The sequence below is a fragment of the Myotis nattereri genome (assembly GCF_964212035.1).
Source record: "Myotis nattereri genome assembly, chromosome: 17".
In the NCBI taxonomy this organism is placed as follows: Eukaryota; Metazoa; Chordata; class Mammalia; order Chiroptera; family Vespertilionidae; genus Myotis; species Myotis nattereri.
Window position 1 is genome coordinate 46886171 of NC_138092.1, and position 18596 is coordinate 46904766.

An 18596-nucleotide genomic window follows, 5' to 3' on the forward strand; every position below is an offset into this window, starting at 1 on the left:
CAATAATTTAAAAAACACACAACAACTTTTAGCAAACAAACGCCCTGATCCAGATGGCTTCACAGGAGAGCTTTATCAAACATTCAAAGAATTACCTACCACCTATCCTCTTCAAACTATTAAAAAAAATTCAAGAGAAAGGAACACTTCCAAGCTCTTTATATGAGGCCAGTATTACCCTAATCCCAAAACCAGATAAAGACACTGCAAAGAAAGAGAATACAGGCCAATATTCCCGATAAACATTGATGCTAAAATCCTCAACAAAATTTTAGCAAATCGAATCCTGCAATACATTAAAAAGATTATACACCATGACCAAGTGGGATTTATTCTGTGGATGCAAGACTGGTAAAATATCCGCAAATCAATAAATGTGATACAGCACATTTATAGATTGCAAGACAAAAATCACATGGTCATATCAATTTATGTAGAAAAAGCATTTGACAAAATCCAACACCGTTTTTTGATAAAAACTTTTAGCAAAGTGGGAATGGAGGGATCATACCTCAACATAATAAAGGCCATATATAACAAACCTACAGCCAACATCATACTCAATGGACAAAAATTAAAACCATTTCCCCTAAGAACAGGAACAAGACAGGGATGCCCACTTTCACCACATAGTATGGCCTTAATGCAGCAGTTCTCAACCTGTGGGTCGCCAACCTATGGGTTGCGACCCCTTTGGGGGTCGAAAGACCCTTTCACAGGGGTCGCCTAAGGCCATTGGAAAACACATATAATTATAGTGGTTGTCAACCTTCCTAATGCCACGACCCTTTAATACAGTTCCTCATGTGGTGGTGACCCCCAACCATAAAATTATTTTCGTTGCTACTTCATAACTTTAATTTTGTTCATAACTGTTATGAATCGTAATGTAAATATCTGATATGCAGGATGTATTTTCATTGTTACAAATTGAACATAATTAAAGCATAGTGATTAATCACAAAAACATGTAATTATGTATGTTTTCTGATGGTCTTAGGCAACCCCTATGAAAGGGTCGTTCCACCCCCAAAGGGGTCGCGACCCACAGGTTGGTGACCCACAAGTTGAGAACCGCTGCCTTAATGGGATTGGGAACATCACTGGCTATAATTGTACACAATTGATTTCAACAAGGACATTCGAATCTCTTTAATTCGCTTCTATTCCTGTTCTCTCCAGAGACTACTACAAATGAACACCATTCTCTTTTGAGGCTATAACTTCCAAACTCTGAGCATAAGGGCTTCTGTCATATTTTATGTTAAATATAAACAAATAAATAAGTAAAATGATATATACAGTATATAGTAAACAGGCATGAACTGACTCAACATACTTCACCTATCCAAACAGACTCAGTCATATCTTTATACTCTTCCCTCCACGCCTATGCTCAAGACAGGCCTCTCCGCCCCAGGCCTTGCTCCCCTGCTTCTTTTCTTAGACACTGACAGAGCAATTATCCTAAACATCAGTCTAAATCTGTCTCTCCTTTTCTCTGAAATCTCTTTAGACACTGGATTCCTTTCAAGCCACTAGCAGTAATCTCCCCACTTTCCTACATTGAATCCCTCCTCCTAGCCGAGGAGTCACAAAACTATCCCCACTCCTTGAGTTCTGGGCACTCCTGGATCCCTAGTCCCTGGCTTCTTTCCTACTAGGCCACAAACATTACTGGAGTCTCAATGTGCATCACCCTTCTTGCCATGTCTTGATGCAGACATATCCTAAACAGATCCAAACCTGTGCTCTTCATAGCTACATTGATTCTTCCTATTGGAAATCATTTTTCCTTGAAACACTGCTTTCCACAAACTTGCCTTCTTGTTTTCACTGGGGTTTTGGGTTTATTGTTTTGTTCTAGTTTAAAACACAAAGAGACAATGGATTACAGTGTTGGAACATGTCCTCAATGGTACACCTCTGACATGCACACCAGCCCGTTTCCTGTCCATGAGTCTTTGCTCTCTCATGCATCTTTGTATTTCCACGTGTTTCCCTATATCCGTAACCATACTCATTAAAGTAATCTGAATAGTACATATGTATTTCTATTTCCTTCTTTAGACTATAAATTACTTGAAAATGGGCATTTACTTGTCTTAATTGTCTAAGAAATCACCTGAAACACTGATGCTCAATAGAAATTGATAAACCCAAACAGCCAAGCTCCATGAAAGAAAGCAGTCACCTAAGCTGGTTAGGACTGAAATGGAATGCTCAACTTGGGTGAGCTATTCCACACATCATCTCAAGAACTTCAGACTTCCATAATTACTTAGAGAAAATACAATTCTATTCTCACAGTTTTCCTTCCCAAGTAAACGGGTAAGCATTTTTAAATTACCATTTTAGATATGTGGGTTGTTAAAGAAAGAGAAAAGCTTTAAAAAACATTTTCAAAGGTATAATTTCACCTTGAAAGCTGCTTCTTATTTGCTGATTTTTCAGGAGTCCTAGGCAACTTCATCTGTTTCTGGGGGGTGTACAAAATGCTGTCTGTAGGTTTCACCCTTGGGATTACCCGTCTGTCCATAACTTTTCCTCCATCTGATCCAAACTCCACCGGGTGTTTGCGAGAGGATTCGGACTCAATGAAGAAGCCATTCTCTGAGTTATCTTTGCTTTCACCATCTGATGAATACTCCAAAATTTCTGTAGAACTTGTCTGAAAAAATTAAGAAATATGCAATTAAATTTGAAGAATTCTTTATTCAAGTACTTATTTATACATGTCTATTATTCTATTCCCTTATAAGTATAATTAGTAAATAACTTTAAACGTACAGTATCTTAAACTTTGTACATACAGTAGCTTAAACTTCTATTTTGACATGAAATCCAAAGTATCAGGCCATATAACCAAAGTCAAGATGGGATTAAACCAACTGTAAGCAAGATATTCTCTCATAGAATCCACCAAATTAGGTACAGATATTCAAACTTCCTTCAGTAAACTAACAGAAATGTGCCAGATAGTCAGTTTTGAAAACTGAACTAGTAACACCAACCTAAATGGCTGATGAAAGTCACTACAACCTAACACCTATTGGAAAACAGGTAAATTTTTTTGGATTTTGAAATTTAATGTGAGGTAAATAATACTCAATATTTCTTATGAACCAAAGAAAATTGCCTCTTCATGTGTAAACTACTTAATTTACAAAAGGAGTCTCCAAGGGTAAAGATGAAAACTAGACTTTCCAGCACAAATTCAATATAATATTTTCCAGAGACTAGTTTTAAATTGCTAATATCATCAGGAACTATATAAGAATATTAAATCACTGCCTCTTTTTCATAACATTTCCTAAAATATTTCTTCTTCCCCCGACTCAAATTTCTAAACTACCAAAATAATATTTTGCTAACTGGATTACAAATAGAAACTCACATCACATAGCCGAACTGGAGAGGGAAATCAAAACTTTCTTCTGTGATGTTCTCCGTCTTTGCCCACTTAAATTCTTAAATCTGGTATGAATTTTATTTTCCCATCACTTGGTTTTGCAAGTCAGTCCCATGTTGTTCTACTGCCAGCAACCATTCATCCTTCAACACTAATTTCTCAGTATATTAGTAGCCCCTTTTAATTTAATACCTATACAATTTAAATTTACTAAATGTAAATTGTATATTTAGTTAAATGGATCTTCTGTGCCAGTATAATTCCATAGTGTAGTATGGGTATATGTGTACGCATGTGCATTGGTGCGTGGAGGGTAGCACTAGAATTTTTACCATTTGCTAATCTACATAAGACAAAAGGTTTCTCGCATTTGGCCTTTTAGAGGATTTTATAGTTACATCCGTTTTAAGAGCTAAAAAGGAAATCACCAATCCCCATATCTCTTTGAAAAAACTGCTTGGGTAGTCACCTGTTACTAGGAACATTTAAAAGAAGAAAAAGTAAGTAAAAAAACCTCAAATTAATAGCTTAGTTCCTCTACCCTTTTCACAATCTCAGTTACATGCCTAAATTACTGTAGGCAGCTGCTAATCCATAAATAAGTCATATGTTTCCCCTATAACACAGCTTCTCAATAAAAATTAACAATAAGCCATAAACAAAAGAATAATTTTGTTTGAAAATTAAGATCCTTGACACTAAAAACTTTATACATTACTTGATAACTCCAAATTTAAATTCATCTGTTCTGAAATGTCTTTTCATTTAGTTCCCTAAAGTTTTGCATTTCATCCTAGAACAGCCTTTTACAACCTCAGCACTGTTGCCATTTTTCTGAATAAGAGTGGGCTTCCTGTACCGGGGCACTGACAAGTGGGTGAACTCCCACAAACTCTAAGCACTGGGCCCCTCCATACTCCCTGTCTCTGCCCTTCCCACTTTCCAACCCCCTAATCCCACATTAGGAGAACTTCAGGACCACAGGCCACAGCCTCACATTCCTGGCCTCAGGCCCAGCTACATTCCTCGATCCCCGACACTGGACACTCACGCTGTGATCGTCCCCAGCTGCCACTGCCCCTACCTGAGCCAGCTATGGGACCAAGCCCCAGTGGAAGGAAGAAGAGTGGTCCTTCCACTTGTCCCAGGCTCCTCAGCCTAGGACAGGAGTTAGGGACAATGGGAAGGATTAGTGGGTGGGCCTCAGCGAGCCCGGCTTCTGGCTGAGTGGTGCTCCCACTGTGGGATCAGGCCAAAACCGGCTCGGAGGGGTTCTGGATTGGGAGAGGGCGTAGGCCAGGCCGAGGGACTCCACCGGTGCACAATTGGGGTCAGGGAGGGATGCGGGAGGTTGGCCAGCCAGAAAGGGACCGTGGGAGGTCTCCAGGGTGTGTCTGGCCCTTCTCACTCAGTCCTGATTGGCCAGACCCCAGCAGCAAGCTAACCTACCAGTCGGAGAGTCTGCCCCCCTGGTGGTCAGTGCACGTCATTGCAACTGGTCGACCAGCCGACTGTCTGCCCCCTTGTGGTCAGTGCACATCATGGCGAGCAGTTGAGCGGCCTTAGCATATCATTAGCATATTATACTTTGATTGGCTGAATGGATGGCTGGACATATAGTGTATTAGGCTTTTATTATATAGGACTGGTGGCCCAGTGCATGAAATTCGTGTGTGTGTGGGGGGGGGGGGGCAGTGTTGGGCAGTGTGTCCCTCAGCCTAGCCTGCACCCTCTCCAATCGGGGACCCCATGGGAGATGTCCAACCGCTGGTTTAGGCCCGATCCCACAGGTGGTCGGACATCCCCCTTGCAATCTGGGACCCTGCTGCTAAGAACCGCTCACCTGCCTGCCTGCCTGATTGCCCCTAACCCCTCTGCCTGTCTGTTTGATCGACCCTAACTGGCTTTGCCTGCCTGATCACCCCTAACTGCCCTCCCCTGCTGGCCTGATCTCACCCCCAACTTCCCATCCCTGCCAGCCTGGTTGCCCCCAACTGCCCTTCCCTGCTGGCCTGATCTCGCCCCCAACTGCCCTCCCCTGCCGGCTGATAGCCCCTAACGGTCTCTGCCTTGGCCCCCACCATTATGGCTTTGTCTGGAAGGAAGTAAGACATCTGGAAGATGGCCTGTCGACCCAGTCTAATTAGCATATTACCCTTTTAGTAGTATAGGCAGATTATATAGGATAGGATTGCTTAAATGGGGGTGGGAGGGAAGCCTTTTTCATCAGGAGATGCTCTTGGCAGACAAAAATACATAATCCCTATATATCTGGACTGATAGCCAGCCCTATGCACTATACTGCCAAACTGGTTATTAAAAAATTGAACTGCTTTCTTTCACCTACACCAAACAGCTGTTGCCCTTAAAACCCCTCCTCAGCCCCCACCTTAGGTTCTGCCTTTGCAGTTTACCCAGATTAGGCTGATTGGCCAGTTTCTATGCCAATCAGCGTCAAAAGCTCCGCCTCCTAGGCAGCCATTGGCTCCTTGCATTTCACCCAGATTTGGTTCTGATTGGTCGGTTTCTATGCCAGTCAGCATCTCCGGGCCTATCAATGGGCTTGATCAGAGAGGCAGGCTGATCAGCAGCCCCAGCAGAAGCCTGAGAGAAAGAGAGGTGTTGGCTGCTAGCCAGGCCCCGAGAGAAAGAGAGAGGCAAGGACTGATCAACAGCTGCCATGAAGGCTACGGATCAGACCCTGCTTCTCTCTCCAGGCCTCTCTTTGGGCCTGATCCACAGCCCCCTCAGCAGTCAGTGCTGGGTCGCCATGCCCGCACTGGCAGTCATCAGTGCTGGGTCGCCACAGCAACCCAGCACTGACTGCAGGACTGACTTCTGATCGGTTGAGCCTTTGGTCAGTTTGGGTGATCCTGGGTTTTTATATATTAGGATTCCTCAGAATACACTAGCACAAATCCAGTAAATTTACTCTTCCTCTTAAACTAGGTGGACTTGTTTTCTGTTACTTGCAACCAAGAGGCCTAACTACCTGCTAAATATTTTCAAATAGGGAAAATGTTCCATTAAACAAATATTAATACTGTATGCACTAAGTATAAGGCTAATGCAAGATAGAAAATTTAATAAGACACAGTTCCATAAAGAGCTTGAAATCAAATAAAGGAGATATTATAAATATGGCTCACACTAAATGTTTTGAATGGGGAAACAATGAAGCTTTTATTTCTGACTAATATGAAATTAGCAGACACAACTGGAAGAAATAAAACCTCTACTGGGTTTCAAAGGATTGGAAAATTCTTAACAGATGAAGATGAGAACAGAGAGAACAAAGCATATAAGGCAGGAAAGCATAGTGGATACTTGAGATACACAGACAAATCCAGACAAATGAAAGTTTAGAGTTTACAGGAAGCAAGAGCAATAATACAAACACTATAGGGTGGGGCAAAAGAGGTTTACAGTTGTTCCTGTGGAAAATAATACAATAACTCATAAATAATAATAATACAAGAATAAACTCTGTTTTGCATACCCACAACTGTAAACCTACTTTGCCACACCCTGTAATACTCCAGATCGGGGCAGAGAGAGCACACACGTTCTCTTACATCAAGATAAATCATCACACCCATCAAAAATGGGGAATTTATTGTCTAGGAAAGAATTTTGTAAGTAAATATAGCATTTAAATAATTAAAGAGCTACCCCTGAACTGGAATGTCCCATTTCCTGTAAATCAAATCTTAACCTAATTCCATGTATGAAAGTTTATATGTGCAGAGTCCTCTTAGATAAAAACTGTGTCTACTAACAAAGTAAAAAACCAGTCAGTCTAACTGCAATGCCTTTGTGGTAAAGCTACCTCCATAACAAATGAAACAAATTAGCCAGATGAATCACTGCTCTCTCAGAAATTACAGCTTTTCATTCTAAAATTTATAAATAAGTCACACAAAGAGCAACAGTGGAGTAGCAGTAATAAATGATCACTTCCTTATTTTTAAATGACACCTTTGTAGCTAAATACTTTTTTACCCAGCTGGTAAAAAAAAGTAACTAAACTAAAATTATTCCTTGAAATAACCAATTATAAAACAAAGAACAGCTCACCTGACTTATATTTCATGCAAAAACCAAAGTCTCAAGATCTTGGTTTAAGCCTAGGCGAGAAGGTATGGGTGGTTGCTTCAGCGAAGACACCTTGTGCACCTGCTGCCATGGGGCAGGTGCTGGCTGTGCCCTGACTCACAGAGCCAGGCCTGCCTCCCCAGGCCACATCCTGCAGCACACTGGTTTCTGCTCTCTGAGGCTTCCCATCCAATACGGACTAGGCCCAGACTTGCCTTATAGAGAATCTTATGAGATCACTGAGAGCCAAGCTGAATTAACCATGTTAATTCTGGGTTCAGCCTCCCTTTCTGAAAGTCACACTACTAATGAGAACAGTCAGTAGCATTTTAAGAAAAGAAAATGAGAATTATAAGGCACTGCATGCTTAGAAACTTGTAAATCCAAAGAGTTGCAAGGTGGAGACAATAGCAAAAACCCTACAGAAGATATGCCATGGTAGCTGTGGCAAGTCAAATCACCAAAACCAAGACAGCTCTTAAAAACCAGGGGAATTGAAAGAGTGCTAGAGGCGGATAAACCAGCAAATTTAGTTAGCAAATGCTTTCATTTCCACTCCAGTTGTAAAGTGGAATTTATTACAAATCAATTGAGGGCCTGCTATGTAAGTGTCAAGAATCACTCTGGCTACAATGGATGCAGTGGGAAGGGAGGACACCAAAATAATTACTTATGCAGTCTTTAAATTCCAGCGGAATCCTCTCTTCCTCTCTCTCTCTCTCTCTCTCTCTCTCTCTCTCTCTCTCTCTCTCACACACACACACACACACACACACACACAAACACACACACACACACACACACCCCTTACACATATGGATCAGTCTCTGGCAATTTATCAAGAACTGCCCTGGTTGTATGAAAAAGAACAGCAAAACCACAAGAGGACCTCAGACTCCCAGTTACTAACAGAACTTTATTTTCTATTGGGATTAAAAAATCAATGAAAGCACCACAATTCTAGGCAACAGAGAGTCTTAAACTACTGACAGGAGATATACTCTCCCTGTCTATTTGGTGTATGTGTTGTAACTGAAACTTTATTCATGAAAATCAGATAGAGAGGGAAAACAAAAGCTATAGATTTTTCTCGCACATTGAAAAGAAGAAAAAAACACCCGTCTTTCCTGAGGTAAACAGGCTTAACAAGCTACACCCATGGGTACACCTCTGCAAACCACTTGGCTTGTCTTTCCTGAACTAAGTATGTTTCCAACCTCAAATTCCAGCCCGATGAGAACAACAGAACTCAAGTTCTATCAATGTGGGTTCACGAAGCACCACTCCACCACATAATGTCCAAAGCCCCAGGAGAAAATAAAAAACAGCATGGCAAAGGCATCTTAAGAGAAAGGGGGAAAAGAGAAATGACAAGGCTCAAACGGAACCTCCTGGGTCAAAGTTCACCAAGCATCACTGAGCCCCATGGAGGAGAGCAGAATTGCCAGAGGCCAATCTGGTACCGGTATAAGAACAGGCATACAGACCAATGGAACACAACAGAGAGCCCAGAAATAAACGCATGCCTTTATGGTCAATTAATATTTGACAAAGGAGGCAAGAGCAGTAAATGGTGCTGGGGAAATTGGACAGGTACATGGAGAAAAATTAAACTAGACTACTAACTTACATCACACACAAGAATAAACTCAAAATGAATTAAAGACTTAAACTGAAGTCACAAAATAATAAAAATCCTAGAACATATTGGCAACTAAAATTCCACACATCTCATACAGCAGTATTTTTGCTGGTACATCTCCTAGGGCAGTGATCGGCAAACTGCGGCTTGTGAGCCACATGCGGCTCTTTGGCCCCTTCAGTGTGGCTCTTCCACAAAATACCACGTGCTGGTGCGCATGTACAGTGCGATTGAAACTTCGTGGCCCATGCGCAGAAGTCGGTATTTTGTGGAAGAGCCACACTCAAGGGACCAAAGAGCCGCGTGTGGCTTGCGAGCCACAGTTTGCCGACCACTGTTAGGGCAAGAGGAAGAAAGATTAAAATAACCAAATGGGAAAACATCAAACTAAAAAGCTTCTACCCAGCAAAAGAAACCATCAACAAAACCAAAAGGGGACCCATTGTATAGAACATATTTGCCAATGATACATCTGATAAGGGGTAATTTCCAAAATATATGAAGAACTCATACAGCTCAACACCAGAAGGCAACCCTAACCCTTTTAAAAATCATCCTCACAAAATTCCTTTAAGATAAATGAAGGCAATGCCCTATCTGGTTTGGCTCAGTGGCTAGAGCAGGGGTGGGCAAACTTTTTGACTCGAGGGCCACAATGGGTTCTTAAACTGGACCGGAGGGCCGGAACAAAAGCATGGATGGAGTGTTTGTGTGAACTAATATAAATTCAAAGTAAACATCATTACATAAAAGGGTACGGTCTTTTTTTTTTAGTTTTATTCATTTCAAACGGGCCAGATCCGGCCCGCGGGCCGTAGTTTGCCCACGGCTGGGCTAGAGCGTCGGCCTGTGGACTGAAGGGTCCCAGGTTCAATTCCGGCCAAGGGCATATGCCCAGGTTGCAGGCTTGATCCCCAGTGGGGGGCGTGCAGGAGGCAACCGATCAATGATTCTCTCTCATCACGGATGTTTCTGTCTCTCTCTCTCCTCTCCTTTCCTCTCTGAAATCAATACAAATATATTTTTTAAAAAAAGATAAATGAAGACAAACTAGATAAACTGATACAGAGGAAGATTAAATGATTTAAATACAGTGGTCCAGAGTCACACAACAGGTTAAGGGATAATCTCATCAAGCCACACTATTACAGAGCATTCTCCACACACTATTCCAGGCTCTGTTCAGAAAATAATGCCAACCAAAAGAATAAGGGGAAATTAGAAAACCACACACACACACAGTACGGGGCAAAAGTAGGTTTACAGCTGTAAATCCGTGAAACAGATGGTTCTTGTATTGTTATTGATGAATTCCTACAGGCCTGTTGCACAAAAAGATTCGTGCAACGGGCCTTCCCTTCCCCTGGCTGCCGGCACCGGTTTTCTTTTTTTAATATATTTTATTGATTTTTTACAGAGAGGAAGGGAGAGGGACAGAGAGTTAGAAACATCGATGAGAGAGAAACATCGATCAGCTGCCTCCTGCACACTCCCCACTGGGGATGCGCCCGCAACCAAGGTACATGCCCTTGACCGGAATCGAACCTGGGACCCTTGAGTCTGCAGGCCAACGCTCCATCCACTGAGCCAAACCGGTCAGGGCCCGGTTTTCTTTTGGCACCCGGGACCCAGGCCTTCGCTCCGGCCGGAGCCGCCTTCAGTCTTCGCTGGTCCGGCCGGAGCCGCCTTCAGTCTTCGCTCCACCGCTTCGCGCCTACGTATGCAAATTAACCACCATGTTTGTTGGCGGTTAATATGCATATCTTGCTGATTAGCCAGTGGGAGGCATAGTGAAGGTACAGTCAATTACCATGCTTATCTATTATTAGATAGGATTGTATTATTGTCCACACAAACAACTGTAAATCTACTTTTGCCCCACTTTGTGTATTTAACTTCAAGTGCTACAAATACGCCAAAAGGCAAAGTGAATTATCTCTAAAGAAGAAATTTGTCCTGTGTATTCTTCCATAACCATAGTGTTCAATAAAGATGAACCAGTAAAGCCATTAATATTAAGGAACCTAAAAGGCATAATGTTTCATAATGCTTATTTCATCACTATTTCAATAACTCAAAGATAATGTACAGTAAATAATACACTTATTATATGATCCCTTTTATTAGTCACACTGAGCTAAAACAATATTATGGGGATAAGTCATCTCTGAAAACAATTACTCTTGGACACTCATGAAAGAACAAAATGAAAAAAGTGTCAGACTGTTTTAGCTTCAACAAAAACTAGAAACAGCAAAGGTAGTTCTGGAAACCTCACCCTTGAGAACATACTTGGTTTAAAGTGGAATTCAAACAAAACCATGTTTATCCATCCTATATAATAAAAGCCTAATATGCTAAGTGTCCAGTCGTCCGTTCAACCAATCAAAGCATAATATGCTAACGATATGCTAAGGTCACTCAACCACTCGCTGTGACGTGCACTGACCACCAGGGGGCAGACAGCTGGCCAGTCAACCAGTTGTTATGACATGCACTGACCACTAGGGGAAAGATGCTCCAACCGGTAGGTGAGCTTGCTGCTGAGGTCCAGCTGATTGGGGTTGAGTGAGACAGGCTAGACACACCCTGGAGCCCTCCCGCAGTCCCTCCCTGGCTGGCCAACCTCCCACATCACTCCCCAGCCCCGATCATGCACCGGTGGGTTCCCTCGGCCTGGCCTGGGTCCTCTCACAATCCGGGACCCCTCAGGGGATGTTGGAGAACTAGTTTCAGCCCGATCCTGCAGGCTAGGCCAAGGGACCTCACTGGTGAATTCGTGCTTTAAAAAAAAAAAGAGTGTTTTGTTAACAGCTATTAACTCTTGGGTTATTTTACCAAAACCAAAAAAGAAAGCGTGAAAGAAATGAATTAAATATGTGAACTAGATTTAAAAAAAAATAAATCACATGCCTTCAGAACTGTCTGCCAGTTTTGGTTACAAAATCCATGTGGCCTTATCTATTAAAATTAAACACTGTCTATTTCTTAAATGGCCTTTCTTGAAAAAGAAGGCTTTGTACCCATGATTAAATTAGGTGTAATTAGAAGTCAGGTTGTCCAGAATAAATCAGAAGGTTACAACTCAGCTAAAACTAAACTGTCACAAAGAGGCCAAGAATAGAGACAAAGTGTTATGCTATTTTAACTTTAACATGAGAGAAATGTCAGGTTATCTACCTTTCCTTCTTCTGAAATCCCTTTTAACTGACTTTCTTCACATTTGTCTTAATCCTATTTTTAAAATTTTCCCAGATGAACAACAAAAAAAAGATGGCTCAGTGGAAAACAGCACCACATCTCTCATGAGTAAAACACATTAACCTAAAAGAACAAATGATAACAGTGCATCATCATCACAACTTTTATTAAAAGGGCGGGGGGGGGGGGAGGAGGGGGAAATGAACACATGATCATCACCATGGACAGCAGCAACTGAAAAGTAAACCTGAGGGGCAAGCACTTTCCACGATTTATTTTTCCTAGGCCTATAACCCTGGACATTTATTATTATCTGAAGATCATTATATTTCTTACTTTCTCTTTTTAATTTGGAATTCTAAAAAATGAAACTTAAGCCAGAATACTACATTTCAATACAATCAAATATTAATGTGAATTCAATAGAAATTTTAAACAACTCAGTAATACGACTGAAATCCTCCCTTATTTGCACATCAATGAAATACTGACTTATTTTGGATATGGATATTGGTAAACCCACATAATAAAAAGCAGTAACCTTTTTCTTTAGAAAGACAATTTTCAATTAGACCACTGCCAAATTTAAACCTGGAAATCTCAAATGTTTGTATTTCCCCTTCAAAATATCAAAATCAGGTTAACTAATCATATTCAATTTTCTCCACAATCTAGAGTGAAACTTTTCTTGGATTAGAAATGTTTAAAGTACCCTAAGTAAGAGTTAGACAATGACAGTCTTTTGAAATAAAACTGACAATACAGGAATAGTCTATGAAATTTTTGACAAATTATTTTTTTTAAATACATTTTTATTGACTTTAGAGAGGAAGGGAGAGGGAAGGAGAGATAGAAACATCAATAATGAGAATCGTTGATTGGCTGCCTCCTGCAAAATCCCCTACTAGGGATCAGACCCGTAATCCGGGCATGTGCCCTAACGGAATCGAACTGTGACCTCCTGGTTCATAAGTTGACGCTCAACCACTGAGCCATGCCAGCCAGGCCAAATATGATTTTTATAAGCCTTTCTAAAGAGAAGTTTGTGATCTTTATCATTTACTTATAAAAGTAGCAGCACTATTTGAAATACTATTTCCCTGATGAACTGGAAATTTTTAATCAAGTTTTTTAATACCATTTCAGAAATATGCTCCATAACAGTGATCTAAATATTTTCATGTTTACCTCTACTTCCCACATTCAGATCACTAGCTTAGTAAGTAAGGAATAAGTTCAAGAAGGCCCTATTCTAATTCTAGCCCTTGTATTTCTTCCATTTCCTTTGTACCTAAAATAGAATCTAACCCTGGATAAGAATTTTAAAATTTGTGTTAATTCTTTCAAGTTAGATATCATTTGTAAGATTACTAGTATTGTTCTTACCACAAAAATGACTCACTTTTGACACTAATTCAACTAAAAGAACATTTTAACTCCCTGACATATACATGCAAAGCAATGTTCCAGGCAATATGAGAAATAACCAAGGTTAACAAGACAGCTTCAAACTGATGCAGTAGAACTAGAACTGGCCCTTGACTCAGAGAGAGCTGGTTGTAAATTCCAGCTTTAGCACTGACTAGTGGTATAACCTGAACAATGTCTCAAAGTATGAAAGAGTAGAAATACTAGGTACTTCACCAAGTCATCGTGAGGATTAAATGAAAAGTATGAAAAGCACAATAAGGTTCTTAAGAACACAAATAGTATCTTGTCTTATCCCAATGCCCAACAAAGGCTACACCAACTGTAAGCCTGCCTATCCTTACTCATTCATCAAGCGCTGATTACATGTTTGCTATGTACCAGGCATTGTTCTAAGCCAGGGACAAGAGATAAATAAGATATGTTTCTTACCCTCAAGAAACTTACAATATAGAAGGAATATATGTGGGGTATGGGAGGATTCATAGGGATACAAGGGCCAAGGTTATGGACAAGGCACATTGATGAAAAAGTCTCCCTAGAATGGGTGACTTGAAAATAAGTTGGTATTTCACAAGTGGGACAGAGGTTGAGAAGAAGAGAGCACTCTAAGCAAAGGCAACAACCAGAACAAAAATATGAAGAAAGAAAGATCCTGCTCTGTTTAGGGAGCTGTGATGTGGTCAGTGTGGCAGAGCTAGAAGGCAAATGATACCAGCAGTTAGGATAAAAAGGTCATTACCACACCCCACAGTTCCAGGCTGAGGCTTTCCAACCACCTGGTAGGACCGAGCCATCTACACTAATAAAAGAGAAAAATGGTAATTGGCATACAGCGATAACGTTTTCATTGGCTAATCAGGGCTATATGCAAATTAACTGTCAACTAAGATTGGCAGTTAACTGCCAACAAGATGGCGGCTAATTTGCATACGTAGGCACAATGCAGGGAGGCGAAAGGGAAAGCAGGAAGAAGCCCCCTGCCACTGACAGTGATCTGAAACCCAGGGGGGAGCTAAGAGCTGGGGGCCAGGGCAAAGGCGGCCCTGGGGCCGCCTTTGCCCTGCCCCCCAGCCATGATCAGAGAATCAGGCGCCTTTGCCGCCCTGGCCAGTGATAGCAGGAAGTAGGGGTGGAGCCAGCGATGGGAGCTGGGCACGGTCGAAGCTGGCAGGAGCTAGGGGTCCCTTGCCTGGGCCTAAAGCAGAGCCCACGATCGCGGGGCCGCTGCAGCTGCGGGTCCCCACTGCCCGGGCCGGAAGCCTAGGCCAGAGGCGTTAGGCCTGGGCAGGGGCGGAGCCTGCAACCGCGGGGAGCTGGGGGTCCCCTGCCCAGGCCTGACACCTCTGCCGGAGGCCTCAGGCCTGGTCAAGGGGCCGATCCGGTGATTGGTGATCGGAGGGTGATGAGGGTCAACTCCTCTGGCTGAGGCATCAGGCCTGGGTGGGGGGCGGAGCCGGGGATTGGGGGGATATGATGGTCCCCTTGCCCAGGCCTGAAGCCTGGGTCAGAGGCGTCAGGCTTGGGCGGGGGGTGGAGCAAGCGATCAGAGGGAGATGGGGGTCCCCTGCCCAGGCATGATTCCTGGGCCAGAGGCCTCAGGCCTGGGCGGGGGTCAGAGCCAGTGATCAGGGGGAGATGGGGGTCCCCTGTCCAAGCCTGACACCTCTGGCGGAGGCGTCAGGCCTGGGCAAGGGGCCGATCAGGCGATCGGAGGGTGATGGGGGTCAACGCCTGAGGGCTCCCAGTATGTAAGAGGGGGCAGGCTGGGCTGAGGGACACTCTCGCCCACCCACACACACCCAGTGCACGAATTTCGTGCACTGGGCCCCTAGTCCTATATAATAAAAGCCTAGTATGCTAAGTGTCCAACCATTCGACCAGTTTCTGTGACACGCACTGACCACCGGGGGCAAATGCTCTGATTGGTAGATTAGCTTGCTGCTGGGGTCTGGCTGATTGGGATTGGGTGAGACAAGCCAGACACGCCCTGGAGCCCTCTTGGGGTCCCTCCCCAGCCCCAATCGTGCACTGGCAGGGTCCCTCGGCCTGGCCTGCACCCTCTTGCAATCCAGGACCTCTTGGGGGATGCTGGAGAGCCGGTTTTGGCCCAATCCCCGCAGGCCAGGACTAGGGACCCCACTGGTGAATCCATGCACCAGGCCTCTAGTTTTTAATAAGTTCTCCCTAGCTTTTTTTTTTTTTTTAAGCAAACTACTGTGTACGAGAGGCTTTATTTTCATGATGCCTTTTAATTGTTACTATAACCCTACGAGATAGGTGTTTTTTTAAAAATATATTTTATTGATTTTTTACAGAGAGGAAGGGAGAGGAATAGAATTAGAAACATCGATGAGAGAGAAACATCAATCAGCTGCTTCCTGCACACTCCCCACTGGGTATGTGCCCACAACCAAGGTACATGCTCTTGACGGGAATCGAACCTGGGACCCTTCAGTCTGCAGGCCAATGCTCTATCCACTGAGCCAAACCGGTCAGGGCTAGATAGGTATTTTTATACTCATTTCATACAGAAGGCCTGAGAAGGTTAAGTCATTTGTTCCCAAGTACAAAGTAATGACAGCTGGGACTCCAACCTGGCCCATCTGAACCCATAAGCTATCACAGTTTTAAACTTCTTTGATCACGATTTCACCCAGCAAGACTCACAGGTCTATAATTGAAGCAAATCAGTTCCATGACACAGCATGATTTTCATTCTCTTCCCTTAAAAAAAAAAAAAGTCTGATTGCTATTTTTAAGGAGGAGCAAATGACCAGTAGTGCCCGTGCTGCTGATCAGCCATGTAGAATAGAGACGGAGAGTTTGCCTGTAGGTCCTTTGTGGCTTTGGAGAGCAGCACCCATGGGAGGGGAGTGGCAGACGTTGGACTGGAGATGGGAGAGAGACAGTAGAGACTTAACCCTTTGTAGGCCATTAGCGTCTACAGACACAGAGGGATGGTTTCTGTTTTGGACGCGTGGCCTTAACTGGTTAAGGATGTGTCTCGAGGAATTCTGCTTCACACAGGCTGGGGAATAGACAAGGCAGAAGCTGCAGTGTAAGTGTAGTCAAGAAAGATGTCAGTTTTATTTTGTTAAATATGGGAGAACTCTCCCTATTTTTTGTAAAAATAAATAAAAAGAAAATAGTTTGACATTCAAGTCCCTCATGATCTTAATTCTCCAATCGCAGTACCTACTGTTCTTCCATAAAAGTCTTTCCTAAAAGACTAATTCAGCTATACCAAATTATTAAATTTTTCCAAAATGTTGGTTTTTCTTTCTTTTTTACTTTTGCTTTTTACACACTATTTCTTTTCCTAAAATGCCCTTCCTTCTTCTTGCCTACTTGGCAAACTCATATTCAGTGTTGAAGACTTTGTTCAAACATCCTACATCTATGAAGACTTCCTTTTCACACCCAACATTCTATTATGAGTGAATTTTACAGCAAGCACCCCTATATCCACTATCTAGATTCTACCACTTAATATTTTCCTATACTTGCTATACCATATATCTACTAGAATGGATGTTAAATAGGGCTTTTCTTCTTGTCACCAGCAGATATTGTACCCATTTCTATTATTGAATTTCTATGTACTACAACTATTTGTATATCTGTCTATCCATTCTTTGAGACTATGAACTCCTTGAAAGCCTCAATTGGTTTATGTATGCATGGCTCTAAGAATATAGATTGGCATAAACAAATTTACTGTAAGGGAGAATATGAAATAAATAAATTCTAAACATATTTCTTATGAAAACTTCTCTTTACGTGATCTTCAAATAACCATAGCAGAAAAATAACGTTCCCTAATATACCTTTTCTTTATATGATGGGAGCCCTAGGGGCAACTGCTTCATCTAAACAGCCACAAAGGGGACATGCACCTTGCACCACTACTACAGTTGATAGAGGAGGAAACCAAAATGGTCCTTCTACTTTGTGAGGAGAGCAGACAGATTTCTGTCTGCATTAGATGTCACACACATAAAAAGACCCTCCTGGAGACAACAAAAATTTATAGATACTATTGATGTGATAGGTTCTGACCTATTGTTATGTCTAGGAAGCCATCTTTTCAGGAAATAATGATCATGATATCTGTTCTTGAAGAGAAAAGATGAGTTTAGCAGTATATAACAGATTTGCAGAGCAGAACACGGGAGAGAATGGAAGGAAAAACAAACGGAGATTTCTTTCCATTCTTAAAGGGAGTGAGGGGGGACCAGAACACAAAACATTTTAAAAAACAAAAACAAATAGACAAACCAAAAAAGTCACTGTTGGAAATTAATGAACTTAGTATGACCATAAGGAAAAACAGCACTGACTGATAGGGTCCTTTTCAGACTGTAGTGAAAATATTTTTTCTACATGTACCTTGTTCTCCAGATTATCAGACTCGAATATATCACTACAGAAGAAGTTTTTTCTACAAAGTGTCCTCTTCATAACTGCCATTATGAACACCAACTGCCTATCATGACACAGCAACCAAGAAACATGAGGCTCGTGTCTGGAACAGTCCACTTGTGATTTCCTGCTAGACTTTCTCAATTCATAGGGTGATGAAATGGCCGAATGTTGCAATGAATTTATGGCTTTAGGTAAAACCCAGGGCATCCAGTACAGAAGTGGCCGAAGAGAGCGGCACTCGGCAGGAAGTTGTTCCTGCAAAGGAAATTGCAGTTTCTAAGATGAAGAGGAAGTCAAGAGAGAGAATTAGGTGTCTTAAAACTTGAGAAATACTGAATAGTCTCAAATATAGTTAAAACATTAAGTAGTATTTAGGTTAGCATTGATTAT

At 42.2% G+C, this 18596-nt stretch overlaps 1 protein-coding gene across 1 annotated transcript in view; it reads right to left on the bottom strand.

The window, feature by feature from the left end:
• The window catches only part of SPIDR (scaffold protein involved in DNA repair), a 273150-nt gene that overhangs the window by 199600 nt on the left and 54954 nt on the right, over positions 1-18596 (bottom strand). Inside the window, exon 6 of the mRNA XM_081110967.1 lies at positions 2421-2671. Coding sequence (XP_080967093.1) covers positions 2421-2671 — 251 coding nt within the window. The remainder of the gene's footprint in view (positions 1-2420; positions 2672-18596) is intronic.